The sequence below is a fragment of the Neurospora tetraspora genome (genome assembly GCF_033439725.1).
Source record: "Neurospora tetraspora strain CBS 560.94 chromosome Unknown B0H65scaffold_9, whole genome shotgun sequence".
NCBI lineage: Eukaryota > Fungi > Ascomycota > Sordariomycetes > Sordariales > Sordariaceae > Neurospora > Neurospora tetraspora.
Window position 1 is genome coordinate 138386 of NW_026944391.1, and position 12981 is coordinate 151366.

General features: G+C 53.8%; 3 protein-coding genes across 3 annotated transcripts; 2 read left to right on the forward strand and 1 right to left on the reverse strand.

Annotated features, from left to right (window-relative positions):
- Window positions 1–874: 874 nt before the first annotated feature.
- B0H65DRAFT_329914 (6,7-dimethyl-8-ribityllumazine synthase) lies at window positions 875–2192 on the forward strand. Its single transcript, XM_062823499.1, has 4 exons — window position 875; window positions 974–1170; window positions 1294–1528; window positions 1750–2192. The coding sequence occupies exons 3-4, from the start codon at window positions 1323–1325 to the stop codon at window positions 2153–2155; spliced, it is 612 nt and encodes a 203-aa protein (XP_062676901.1). The 5' UTR covers window position 875; window positions 974–1170; window positions 1294–1322; the 3' UTR covers window positions 2156–2192.
- A 637-nt stretch (window positions 2193–2829) lies between these two features.
- On the reverse strand, window positions 2830–7808 carry B0H65DRAFT_553088 (uncharacterized protein; the record flags this gene model as incomplete). The annotated part of the gene is made up of 3 exons (XM_062829942.1): window positions 2830–5350; window positions 5535–5706; window positions 7685–7808. The coding sequence occupies 3 exons, from the start codon at window positions 7806–7808 to the stop codon at window positions 2830–2832; spliced, it is 2817 nt and encodes a 938-aa protein (XP_062676902.1).
- Window positions 7809–10406: 2598 nt separating this feature from the next.
- Window positions 10407–12944, forward strand: B0H65DRAFT_330130 (uncharacterized protein). Its single transcript, XM_062823502.1, has 7 exons — window positions 10407–11035; window positions 11091–11792; window positions 11876–11974; window positions 12055–12113; window positions 12182–12328; window positions 12422–12563; window positions 12651–12944. The coding sequence occupies exons 1-7, from the start codon at window positions 10653–10655 to the stop codon at window positions 12763–12765; spliced, it is 1647 nt and encodes a 548-aa protein (XP_062676903.1). The 5' UTR covers window positions 10407–10652; the 3' UTR covers window positions 12766–12944.
- Window positions 12945–12981: the final 37 nt, after the last annotated feature.

A 12981-nucleotide genomic window follows, 5' to 3' on the forward strand; every position in this document is an offset into this window, starting at 1 on the left:
TGAACTCCACCGGACGGGTTAACCAGTATGTGGTGAAAGCCGTCTCTCATTCTTTCTGATATTTCTGGTTCTCGCCGGGTCGTGCCGCTGTAGGATTGAAGAAGCCAGGCCCTCGCTTCAACCTATCTCTAAATCTTCATTTATCCTTTCCCACCGTTCGTGACGGATCAGATTGCAACACCTGACTTGACTGGTTAGCACACCGTCTCTCAAGATAAATAAATGCGCATATCTCTAATCTGCGACATACCTATACTCTCAACGGCAAGGTGGACCACAAACGGTCGGTATATGAATACCTACTTGATTTAGAACGGTGTTTGTCCTTGTTTGGGTCGTGGTTGGTTGTCGTCTCGTTCCAGTGCCAAGCATGATTTGCACTAACATTATTGTACAGCCAAGACATAGAGCTGACACCTTTGTCCGCTGGTTACGCTAACGCAAGGTTAAGGACCACGAGTTGACTGACACCAACGCACTAACACCAAACTTGAGGAGACTGTCCAGCTGCCGGATTGACCTGCCACGCAGTTAGGGTTGAAGAAACTGTCTTGAGCCTCACTGACGACCTCGAGACGAGAGTATGTAGGATGACTGACGGGGATATCACGAGACTCAAAGCTGAAGGTGTAAAGAGGTTGGTCATTCTCGCTCACACAACGCTCAGAGACGGGGGGAGTTCATTCTCACCAAGGCCTGATACATACCTGTGATACCTACGCGGCCCATTGAAAGTGTCATCGGGAGGAAGACCTATTCTCTCCACCGAATTTGCCACATCAGATATGAAGTGGAAAATATCTTGGAAACTCCTCATACGTATACGTGAGGTTAGCCGTAAGGCGACGAAGGACGGCATCACGGTAACGTGAAAGGTAAGCCCTGTCTTGACTTCCACGGGAAACTAACCGCTTCGCCTTGGGGTGGGACCAGCCGCTGACTCTCTTCCAACGTTACCTCTATGCTTATTCAGACGTGAGACCCCATGTTGCCGTGGGTGTGAGCCGCTCCTTTGTACCGATGTGAAGTTCTGGAATAGCAGATACATCCCTGCTAGAGGTGGACATGTACGGTTAGGTTGAGCTATGGTATGTATGGTGCTGTAAATTGGATGCTCCGTACCTGAGCCCGTAGCGTCCGTACCAACCAACTTTCATGCTTCCCGCTAGTGTAGGTTCCCCTCCTCCCCGGGTATCACAAGCTCTAGACAAAACACCAACTCCAAGCTCGTCACAAAGGAAAGCCGAAAGCGCAACTTATCGCAAGAACCGCGGATCGTTTACACCAGACCAGTTCCTCAGACACACACACATACCTACACAATGGTACATACCAAGGGACCCGCCCCGCAGCACCACGATGGCAGTGGCCTGCGCATCGGCATCATCCACGCCCGCTGGAACGACACCATCATTGAGCCTCTGCTCGCGGGAACCAAGGCCAAGTTGCTCGAGTGCGGCGTCAAGGAGTCCAACATTGTGGTCCAGTCGGTTCCTGGCTCGTGGGAGCTCCCAATTGCTGTCCAACGGTGCGTCACAGTCCAGCCTTCTTCCCTTCTTCCCCGCCCCCGCATTGCTTGCTTGCCTTGCCTGTAGCTGCTTCCATGCTGCTTGCCAGCTACCTCTTCCCCTCTCTACACCACCCCTTGCGCGCGCGACTCGAAGAAAGGTTCTGCCCTACGTACAAGCTTGTAAAGAAAGCCCGGCTGACAAGAACCCAACCCACCCTCGGGTCTCACCATTCCAACAGCCTCTACTCAGCATCGCAAGTCCAATCCTCCTCATCCGGCGTCGGCACCAGCGCCGGCGACCTCCTCGGCAGCTCGACAGCCGACCTCGCCTCTTTGAGCAACACCGCCGCGTCCGCGGTGTCGACGCAACCGTTCGACGCCCTGATCGCCATTGGCGTGCTGATCAAGGGCGAGACGATGCACTTCGAGTACATTGCCGACACGGTGTCGCAGGGCCTGATGCGCGTCTCGCTCGACACGGGCGTGCCCGTCATCTTTGGCGTCCTGACCGTGCTCACCGAGGAGCAGGCGCAGGCGAGGGCCGGCCTCATCCCGGGAAGCCATAACCACGGCGAGGACTGGGGTCTCGCTGCTGTCGAGATGTCTGTCAAGCGCAAGGATTGGGCTGCTGGCAAGATCGAGTAACGGTCGATCATGCGGGTTGGGAAGGCATTTAAAAAGAGAAGACATACAAACAATACAGAAACAGTCATATAAGCTATATAAGCTTCATATAAAGAAAAAAGATCATGTATGGGAGCACATAGCAAACATGCCTGGGACTACTTTCTGGCCCGGCTTGTTCGTCCCTTAAGACGTGGGGAAAGGGAAGCGACCAAGAGCACTTTGTGACACGATTGATGCTGCCCGTGACGATAACTATGCACAGTCGGAGGGCGGGTTTCGCGCCGATGAGAGATGCACCGCGCTTCGACAAAGGAAACACCATCCCAGCTTGACTTGAGTAATCCATACTTCACCTGCCGTGACGACGTGGACGAGGTATCGAATATTTGACCATGCGTGACATTTGGAATTACTAGATTACTGATGGGTTGTATAGGTCTATCGTGAATCGTCCCCCAAGCAGTTCGAATGAATAAAAATAGCAGGCAATTGAACTCCCATCTCACCCAGTATACAAAAACCCCCCTTTTTAAAGTGATGCGCATATACACAATATGTTCGAACCTCAACTTACATCCCCCGTCTTTCCTTCTTGTCACGCGGAGCCCGAGATCCAAGAAACAAACTGCCCAACCACTATCCAACTTCGGTCTCAGAAACCCCAACGGTCCCTGGCACAGGGCATATCACGTTCACATGATAAGTGTGCCGACATCGCCACTCACTGACTTCTTCCTCTTCCACAGCGACCTCTTCTTCTCGCGTTTGGCCTTCATGGCTTCCCATCCTTGCTCATCGTCGTCGTCATCCGAAGCACTGCCAGACTGCTTCACGGTAACAGTAGGTTGGTTGACCCCCGACATGGTCGAGGACTTGCGCATATGGCTCGCACCCAACGGCTGCACAGTCGCCGGCATTGTTGGTTGAGCTGGAGGTGCCGCTTGTGATACGGGCCGGTATCGACCAGGAAGTCCAACGTTGCTGCGTTCCGAAGGCGCAATCGAAGGCGTGTAACCACCACCTGTGACCCGAATCGACGGTGCAAAGCCAGCAGGCTGTTGAGGATGAATCCAGGATGCCGAGCTGGGCTGGACCATGCTCATGGTGCGCATCTGGGCATCGCCTCGAGAGGGAGGCAGATCAAGCATCGACTCATTACCCATGAAAGAATGACGCATATCAGGTCCGCCAAGTCCTAGGCCACCGGGAACACCAGGCATCGGCGGCAATCCGGCGAACGCGCCAGGCATGCCGGCCGCGGAGCCTATGCTTCCAATTGAACCTGTGGCCATATGCCCTTCTGGACGCGGTGCCCCAGTACCGTTCTGGCCCGCCATCATCTGCATGAATTGCATCTGCATCTGCATGAACTGCTGCATCTGCTGGGTCATCTGAATTTGGGCTTGGTCCCCAGGCGTCAGGCTGGGCTTATTGGGGTACATCATGTGCGGAGGAATGCCGGCAATAGGGTCAAAGGTGGCAGCACCAGAAATGGGCCGTTGTTCTGGTATATGAGGGCTGCCTCGTCTCATCGCCCTCGCTCTTTCTTCGCTTGCAATGACGCCAATTAGACCACCGGGAGGACCGGCCGGACTGGGATGAATGGGAGCAGGGCTTCCTCCTCCTAGGGCAAAGTTCTCGCGCGGATTGTTGCGAACAAGACCGGCACCGAGGAAGGGGTCTTGAGGCAGGTTCCTGGCAAAAGCTGGGAGGTGACCGCCTGCCGCTGCCGCTGCTCCGCCAGCTGCAGACCCTGGCCGTTGATAGCTAGGTTCCTGAGCGGCGCGGAGGTTAGGGTTCGACATCATGGTGCTCAAACGGGTCGGAGGCCGGTTCTTGTTAGGGAATCCATGGGCGGCGAGAATCGCCAAGGGAACTTCCTCGTCGTCCTCGGAATTATCTGACGTGGCTGGTCCTGTCGCAGGATTCTGCAGATTTAGATTTGGAGTGCTGAAAGACATTGGGAGGTTAGGCCGTGGCATGGGTGCGTTTGCCGACTCTCCAGTTACTTTCATCATCTGCTGTCGGTAAACGGCCATGTGGGCTTCTTGCTTCTTCCTCTGCTTTGCTTGCTGCTTTGCCTTTTCCAAATCATCCTCCTCATCATCGTAGTTGTCCTCTTCGTCTTCCTCACCAGCGGCGCTCTTGTCCTGGTTTCTTGAAATCTCCATTTGTCGCTCCCTGTCCTGACGTTCCTTGTCCTTGCGATACTTCTCAAACTCGGCCGGAGTCATGACCTTGTTGGCCCCTTGTGACTGCGAGTTTTGGGCACGGCTGCGGCTCGCTGTTGTTTCGTATGCGTAGCTGTGGTTGGTGTCGAAAAGGCTATCGTCATCACCCAGAGAAGTGTCCTTGAACCCAGAGGGCAGACCGTTTCCACCCCTGCGGTACCGTGAACCAGAAGAGGCGCCAGGTCTGGATTGCGCAGCCCCTTCATCCATATATTTGCTCACAGTGGATAACGAATCCATCAAAAGCCTTGCCTCCTCATCTTCGCCCTCACCCTGTTCCGTGTCCGAGTTCTGATGCGCGAGCAGCGGCTTTCTAGGGTTTGATTCTGGGGAGGCGCGAGCCAAAGGCGGCATATGGCGAGACGGAGGAGAGGTCATCTCCCTGTTACGGGGCGGATGGGGAGGGCTGGTTGGCGAGAGCAGCTGGTCGCTGGAGTGTTGGCTAGTCCACGACGGTTGCGCGGGCTCAACCTTTGCGGTTCTGTCAACCTGAATAGGCGACGGCTGGCTAAGACGGTTTCCAGTCAAGGATCTCGGTCCCAAACTGGGTTGTGTAGCCTGGTTGTTCTGGTTGCCCACCATGGAGGCTTTTTTCTCGTTTCCAAGCATTATCTTCGCAAAGTCACCCCCCAAATCCATACCAAGGTCGTCGTCCACTCTGGGTGGTGTTACGGTCGTCGAGGTTGAAGTAGTTGTAGCCCTTGGTCTAGTAGGCGCCAAGACTTGATTATAATCCTGGACTTCGGAACTCAGCTGCGGGACTGGCTCTTGTTCAGCCGGTACCATGGGTAGAGGCTTCTTTCCTCCCCCGAAAGAGAATGTTCGACCGGCAGCCTTCAAGAATCCAGCCGAAGAAGACTTGGGAATAGGCGGCACTGGTACATCGCCAGAATCAGCGGATGATGGGGCAGTGGAAGAGTTGCTATGGCGCGAGGAGTTGTCAGTCGACGTGCCCTTGGTGGTGCTCGAGGATGCGCTTCCCCTTTAGGCGGTTAGCCAGTTAACTCAGCAGCAGGAAGAGACCTGGTGAGGGTATAAAGCAGGAACGACCGCGAACACGGCCACATGGGGACAAAGAAGGAATCTCGACACCCGGCAGGGCAAGGAGGGAAAGGACCAGGGTTGGGCGGGTGTCAGCGGGAGGAAAGCAATGACTCTGCTCTTACCTGTTGATGCCGGCGAACAAGTTGTCGTGATGTATATCGCTGCCGCTGGTTTTGGGCCTGGAAGGGGTTTTCAAGTTGCCTCCCAACCTCATGGTCCCATCGAAAGACTTGCCAGCCTCATGGGATTTGTTCCCGCCAGCATCGGGGCGCTCCAGAACACGAAAGGACGGCTCTGCCGGAGCATTGTCAGCGTTTTCAGCGGTCGACTTCCGCCTTCCGAACGCGACCGAGAACCTAGGCATATAGATGTCCAGGGCGGGTTCCTCAACCGGCTATACAACAACAAACGCCCTTTTAAATCCGCACAGTCAGGCCCGTTAAAGAGGGTTATAGCCTCTTTTTGTTGCTCCGACGCGCGAACTGCGATTTAGCAGCGGCTTGACGGGCTCTGGGTGTCGTAAGAAGGCGCCGGTGACGAACGCTGCTGGCCTGGTAAAGCGATATCTTTCTGTAGGTCGAAATTCGGTTTCTCCTCCTCGATGGCGGAGCGCACTAGGGATGAAAGATATCGGCAACCTGCAGAATAAAGAGGGCCAAGGTTAGCAGCGGACGACAAGAGGTGAGTGCATCAATGCGAGTGCCCGACGTGTCGCATGGAGCTTGACTGTCGTGGGAGAGTCTTGTGCCAGTAGGGGAAACCGACGCGCGGTGCTGGAGGTCGGGAAGGAGGACGATTCCGTCAATTTCTATCGCCAATCGCCAATCCCCAACTCCCGGGGCCCCGGGGCTGGCTTGGACTCTTCAGGTGACAGGGTGACATCCATTGGCACTGGCGCAACCCAAATCAATGCGGGAGCGGCGCAGCAGGTACGAGCAGACATGGCGGCGCGTCCTTGTATGCCCGCCCTGCCTGTCCTGATCCCAGGCGCATTCAAAGGGGGCATGGGGTGGAAAATGCCAGGCACTCCAGGCACTCCAGGTGCATAATTGGTGGCATGTTAAGTAATGCGTACCGGCAGCAAACTACAGCCGCCGTCAGACCCAACGAGAGACAAAAAGTTTGCACTTACGGAACTAGGGGAAAAGACAGATTTGTGGCATATGTCTCGTAGTCTGGTCGGTCTTTTCTTGACACTACACTCTTTTCTGTATGTGTCAAGAAGGCTTGCGGAAATGCGTATGACAGTCGTCGGTGGTCTTGCCGGTTGGATCTGCAGTTCTGACAAACAGCACCCAACAACGAGCGTTGGCCAAGGGGGTTCCCCGAAAATCGAAAAAAATTGTTTGGGCGATGGGTGAGCCGGCGTCGACGGGAGTCTCGACTCGGGGGGAGGCGTCGGTCAATCAAAGTGGAGAGAGGTCGGGGCGACTGAAGACGGGAGGTCTGAAGATGCACGGCGGAAAGGGAAGACGGATTCCCAAAAGTGAAAAAGTCAAAATCCAAAAGAGAATGAAGAAGGGGAAAACAGAAGAAGAACTAAAGAGACGAAATGGGATCAGGTACAGAGTGCAAAATAGGGGAGATTGGCCGATTGACACGATTGGTGGGCCGGCGTGGTGCGTAAACGCAGTTGGTAATTGGGGCAGTGTTTTCTGTTATTTGCCCTCCAGGTCCTGTTGTTGCTGGTGGGCTGTCGGGTCCAGGTTGTTAAGGTACCGTTCAGGTTTCCTTGTTGGTGAAGCACGCAAATGGAACGTCTGGATGTAGATACGTGAGACACGGTAGAGCAGCTCGAAAAAAAAAAAGAGGTAGTGGTTGAAGTTTTCACAAGGAAAAGAAACCGAGAGAGAGCAGAAACAATGGGCTGATGGATATGGAGATCAAAACACGAACTGAAGAGCACCACCCCCGGTAGCGACAAGAGTGGAACAGCCCGAGTTAGCCCGCAGGCAGAAGAATCTGGAAAAGAAACTGGAGACTTTTTTTTTTCTTCCCTTTCTATTTTACCCGTTCTACCATCTACATACAGCACGACTTCTAGGGTAGTACACGCGTTCTGACGACCTCTACATTACCTTACAATTCTTGCAGAGTATTACATGGCACCAAAATGGATGGATGCCATGACATGGGTTAACGGGTCTTGGACAATTACGAAGTGGGGAGTCGGAGGACTTCACAGGCACTAACTGGCGATGGCGAGGTGACGGCGAGAATAGCGCCCTTCGTTGGCGACTCGCCCGACAGCTTCTCACTTGTCACCACTCACCCCCTTGTTTGGCTTGATCATCTTCTTCATCCTCTGTTTCTCTCCCTTCAAGTTCCCTTTCCAGCTTCTGGGTTTCTTCTTCTGGCTCGCTGGCCCAATCTGTCTGGAATTGGCGGTCATCCATCACGGTCATCACCTCAGCAGAGCGGGCTCAGCAGCTCATCAACGGCTTGGTCCTCAGGTCGCTATACTTGGCTCCGGTCCCGCCCCATCCCTTGTCGAGCTGTCAGGTCCAATGGGTCTGGTATGGATCTGGATGGATCTGGATGGATCCCATCCCACCCGTGTCCACAGAGGAAACCTCGTTCCCTTTCAGTGTGCTCCCTCGGAACATCTTGGCGAGCATCAAACGGTGTTTTGGAGGTCCTGCTGTGAACTCGGAACACGCAGAGTTGGGAGGGAACCATGAAATTCTAAGGTCGGGGATACGACAAAACGCAAGCACATGGCCTGCTTCATGGCAGTTAACAGGCACCGCAAGAAGCCGGCGAGGATCTTTACCAAGCAACACGTGCATGACGTCCACGAGAATGTGTGGATGCATGAGCGGCATGGGCCTGCTGGGCCACCTAGTAAATTGGTGGGTACATATCCAAAATTGGGTAGCCCCGTTGCTCCGTTGTTGAATCTTTCGTTTTCAGCGGGCGCTGCCATGTGCCTGGACTGGGGACGCGGAAAGGATCTCCCAAGACCTACGTATCCGTCTTAACACTTTTGCTCTTTTGGGTATTTAACATGATTGATTTGCAGCCTCAGGCCGGCATTTGTTTACACATGATGGATCGGTAAACCAGTCTCGTCAGTGCACATGGTCCATCATTCTATTCGCTGGACTTGACGCACGTCTATAAGGTATGTAGCGTATGTACCAGGCCCGGGAACATGGAGGCAAGTAATATTATGTCTCGATATATTAGCACAATATTCCTTCACCGCGACTCCGAGCTGTGTAATTGAACACGCCAAGTGAAGGGAGCACTGAAGGGACAAGGAGTGAGTGAGTTCACGTGCTCATGGTCCTATCGGACTAAATGGGAATTGTCCTTCGCTTGTGAGATTTCGCTCGACATGATGTTTCTGTTGTCCCCAATGACAGGGGCTGTTGTCTCACTCTTTTCGTCGTTGCCCGCCCATTCCCCACGGCCGTCCCACAGATACAGAATCTTTATACGGGTTTTGAGCCCGAGCGCATCGTATATACACCACTTGATTCCGCAGGAACACGTTTTCTTGTGTTGTGACCGGTAACACTGCTATGGCTGTGACCACACTGGCTTTCAGGCTTAAAACTCTCCTACCACGGCAGCACTCCCCAAGAACGAATCCCTCGCCAGACGGCCGGGGGGGATACAGACCGGGGGACTTTGAAGGTGAAAACGGTGAACAAGCTGGCCCACCCGTTAGGTATTCTTCCAAAGTATGGGGTATATATTCCTTGCACATGCGAATGTCGTCTTGCGGTAAAGACACTTTCCTGGAATTCGGCCATTCTGCCAGGCAAATGCCCCTGAGACAACCTCCCTCCCCGGCATCCGGGACAATTTGCAGGACATGACCCAGACATGTGTGGTGCGGTGTGGTGCAGTGCAGTACAGTGCAGTGCAGCACTGTCGATTGCAGGCGCTGTGAATGTATGTTGGAGAGACTGTCAGCGAGGAACACTCGTCGATGGATAGCCTCGCAACGCCAAGCAGATTGCGGTCACGGATATTGAAGGTCGCCTTTGAATTCCGCATGCCGCTTTGGATTTGTGAATCTGGAACTGGCTGTCCTCATCAGGGCCAGAACGAAGGCGCATCTGACTTTATGGGACGAACTTGCGGGAGCGGGAACGGTGTGCTGTTGGGACTGTGCAGCTGCGAACGAACGAACGTATAGGCCGCCGGAGAGGGCTCCTCATCCGACCTGGCCCCGGCATGTCACCCGCCTGACGCTGACGTCGGCGGTTTCCCAGAGGCCGGCAAGGTAGGTTGGTGCACAGTGTGTGTAGCGTGACGGTGCCTGGCGCCCGCTGCAGATCGGGAGTTTTGAGTTCCATTCAGGTTCCATTCCGAATATGGACATGCCAGTACACTACAGAACTCGAACGCACGGCATCGCGACTCAACTCACTTTACCAAGACCGGTACAGATGACCTTTCTGCAGGACGGAAGGCGTTTTTGCGGGGTGCAAGGAGGTAGCACTCTACATGATGTTTCCAGTTGGTGAACCCCATGCCTCGTTTCCTACTACAAGTGTTTCACCCTCCGACCGTGCAGAGTGCCATGGATCCACGGGCTCGAGGCTGGAACAACCAACTCCTCGGGGCTTCGAGCTCGTCGTCGAATGAGAAGAAGAAAAAGACTTCACACAGATCAGGTTTTGAAAGGCACTTCTATCTGCTACCGTGCCTGCCGAGCCTGCCTATCGTTCCATACCCATGTTCGCCGTGCTACCATACTCGGAGCACCAATCCCGGCTTCCATACTTCTTGAGCTACCTCGGGCTACTCGGTGCCATGACGGCATGAGACTGTATGCCGTCCGGAAGAGATAGAGATCGTGTATCAAGCGCGGCGGCCGAGAATGCATCGTCGCCAATTGCTGACTCGACAACGACAATCAAGTTCGCCGCAATGGACCTGGATACACGGATCCATTGACGGCGCCATGGGGAAAACCACATTAAAAAAATCAAAAATAACATGAGTGAAAAGTGAATGCCCTCAACTGCTCAAGTGCATAAAATTTTTGATTCGCCTACAAACATCCTTTTTTTTCAGTCCACCTTGCTCATTGATCGCCCATCAATGGTCTTGTTTACTTGGGTCTGGATCCATTGTTTGTTTCATCTTCTCTTCAACAAGCACCCTTGTCTCTCAGCCTTATCTTTCCGTTTCTGATTTTATCCTTTGATCCGGTCCTCCTTCCTTCAACATATTTTCTCCCCACCATTGTACTTTCCAAAGTCAACAACGGCAACAGCGGAATGGCATCTCCAGGAAACTACCACTACTCACACTCACACCCGGGCGGCCGCAGCGGTTCATTTCTCTGCCTGCAAGAGCCACAACCACCGGCACCTAAAGGACATAGCGCGCTGGCAGCGCTCATCAGAAACCGGCCTGGCGTATCACTACCAAACCCTCTGAACCCTTTTGCCCGTGACGATGAAGAGGCTCTTGCAGGGCTTGGGGCGGAACGGAGACCAGTGGAAGATGAGCCTCCACGCCGGGATGAGCGGCGCATGAGCGCTGTTCTCAACGGGCCTCATATGCGCAGCATGCGCCTGATCGGAAACAGCAATCCTCGATATCGATGGGAAAGGTATTGGAAGATTGAAGATGAGCTGGCCACCATGAAAAAGCCCATGTTAGTGTTGCCCGCATCATTGCTTAAGCCGCTAGACACTGACGCCTTGTTGTAGCCGTGAATACTATGAGCGTTGCAACTACCTTGTCCAGCAGTACCTGTACATTGATAAGCTTCTGGATTCCTCCTTACCTCATGACCTGCTCAACGAATACAACGACCTCCCGCCATGGGCTTTCCGCGGAGATCTTGAGGCTCCTGCTACCACACCGCGGCCAACCAACGGTGCCACTGCAGAGCCCGCCCCAACGGTCTCCAAGGCTCGTAAGGTCAAGCGGACGCCCAAGGACATCTACCGGCCAACCGAGACCACGCCTCTATTCAGCGATGGTAGCAACGCCGTCGACGATGATGAGTGTGACCAAGTCGCCAGTCAGGAGACACGGCCTGAGATCCCATGGCTTGAGGATGACGATGTTGACAGCTCCGCCTCCATCGTTACCTTGGCTATTTACATCAACTTTGCAGCCAACGCTATCCTCCTAGCCGGCAAACTCGCCGTAGTCCTGACCGTCCCATCAGTCTCAGTGTTGGCAAGTTTGGTGGACGCGATTCTTGACTTTCTGTCGACTGCCATCGTATGGATCACTACCTGGTTGATCAGCCGGCAAGACCAGTATCGATATCCCATCGGGCGAAGAAGACTGGAGCCTATTGGCGTGCTTGTCTTCTCCGTTATCATGATCACGTCGTTTGCCCAGGTCGCTCTTGAGGCTATTCAACGTCTTATGTCAAATGACCGTGAGGTCATTCAACTGTATGCATCCTCAGTCCCTACCTCTATTCACCTATTCAGGCCTTTTCTTAGGTTTTCTGATGCTAATACCCGTCTTTGCAAAGTGGTGTACCAGCCATAGCCATCATGTTGGGCACCGTCGTCATCAAGGGCATGTGCTGGCTCTGGTGCCGTCTCATCAAAAACTCCAGTGTCCAGGCCTTGTAAGTATCAGAGTGCAAAACTCTCAGTCTTCTGACCGCCCCTTTTGAGATGAAAGACACCAGCTTATACGTAACTCCAGGGCCGCGGATGCAAGCACTGATGTCATTTTCAACGCCGGCTCAATCGCTTTCCCACTAAGTCAGTTCTTGCCCCTTTCAATCACCAGCCTCGTCACTTTATACTTACCTCCAATTTCGTCGATACAGTTGGCTACTATTGTCAAATCTGGTGGCTCGATGCGCTCGGAGGCTTGCTGCTTTCCCTCGTGGTCATCTTCAACTGGTCTCAAACCTCCGGAGAACACATCAGACACCTGACCGGCTTTTCCGCCACTGCTGATCAACGCAATATCTGTAAGTGCCGTTGCCGTTGTCCCCGTGGCCGAGGAGTCCGGTCCAGTCCGCTTTTCCCCGCCTCCTTCCTTTGCTAACAAGCCGAAAACATAGTGCTCTACTTGACAATGCGCTTCGCAAAGACGATCAAGCAAATCCAGGGCTTGCAAGCCTACCACTCAGGAGACAAGCTAAACGTCGAGGTTGACATTGTTTTGGATGCCAGCACGTCACTCAAGGACAGTCATGACTTGGCGTGAGTACACACTCTTTGAATCCCTTTCCCCCTCCCCATTGTTGAGAATGTTCTCTGACGACTGACGGGTTGACCTGCGGGATACAGTGAAAGCCTCCAATACGTCATAGAGTCTGTCCCAATCGTTGATAGGGCTTTTGTCCACGTCGACTATGCCAGTTATAACCTCCCAACTCACATGGAACAGCAACACAACAGTTAGATTCGGCGCAGTGAGCATCTAAAGCTCGCCGGAGTTTGCTGAGGTGTGCCTTGTGTTCTCATCTCACACTTAGGCAAGCCCGGTTCATTGGCGAAGTTAAATAATGGCATCACATGAAGGTTGGATAGACTCCCCGGCATTGTCCGGGTCTCGGCTGTCCTCAGTGCTTGGTGGGCCCGGCTTGCTGGCTCGAGGGCGTTGGTACGTCTCGGGAGT

What these genes read in the sequence shown, in the direction of transcription:
- B0H65DRAFT_329914 (XM_062823499.1), top strand. Translation starts at nt 1,323, where the DNA reads ATGGTACATACCAAGGGACCCGCCCCGCAGCACCACGATGGCAGTGGC. An exon ending in CTCCCAATTGCTGTCCAACG is followed by an intron (nt 1,529 to 1,749) that starts GTGCGTCACAGT and finishes CCATTCCAACAG; the next exon opens with CCTCTACTCAGCATCGCAAG.
- B0H65DRAFT_330130 (XM_062823502.1), top strand. Translation starts at nt 10,653, where the DNA reads ATGGCATCTCCAGGAAACTACCACTACTCACACTCACACCCGGGCGGC. An exon ending in CTCAATCGCTTTCCCACTAA is followed by an intron (nt 12,114 to 12,181) that starts GTCAGTTCTTGC and finishes TCGTCGATACAG; the next exon opens with TTGGCTACTATTGTCAAATC. An exon ending in TGCTGATCAACGCAATATCT is followed by an intron (nt 12,329 to 12,421) that starts GTAAGTGCCGTT and finishes CCGAAAACATAG; the next exon opens with TGCTCTACTTGACAATGCGC.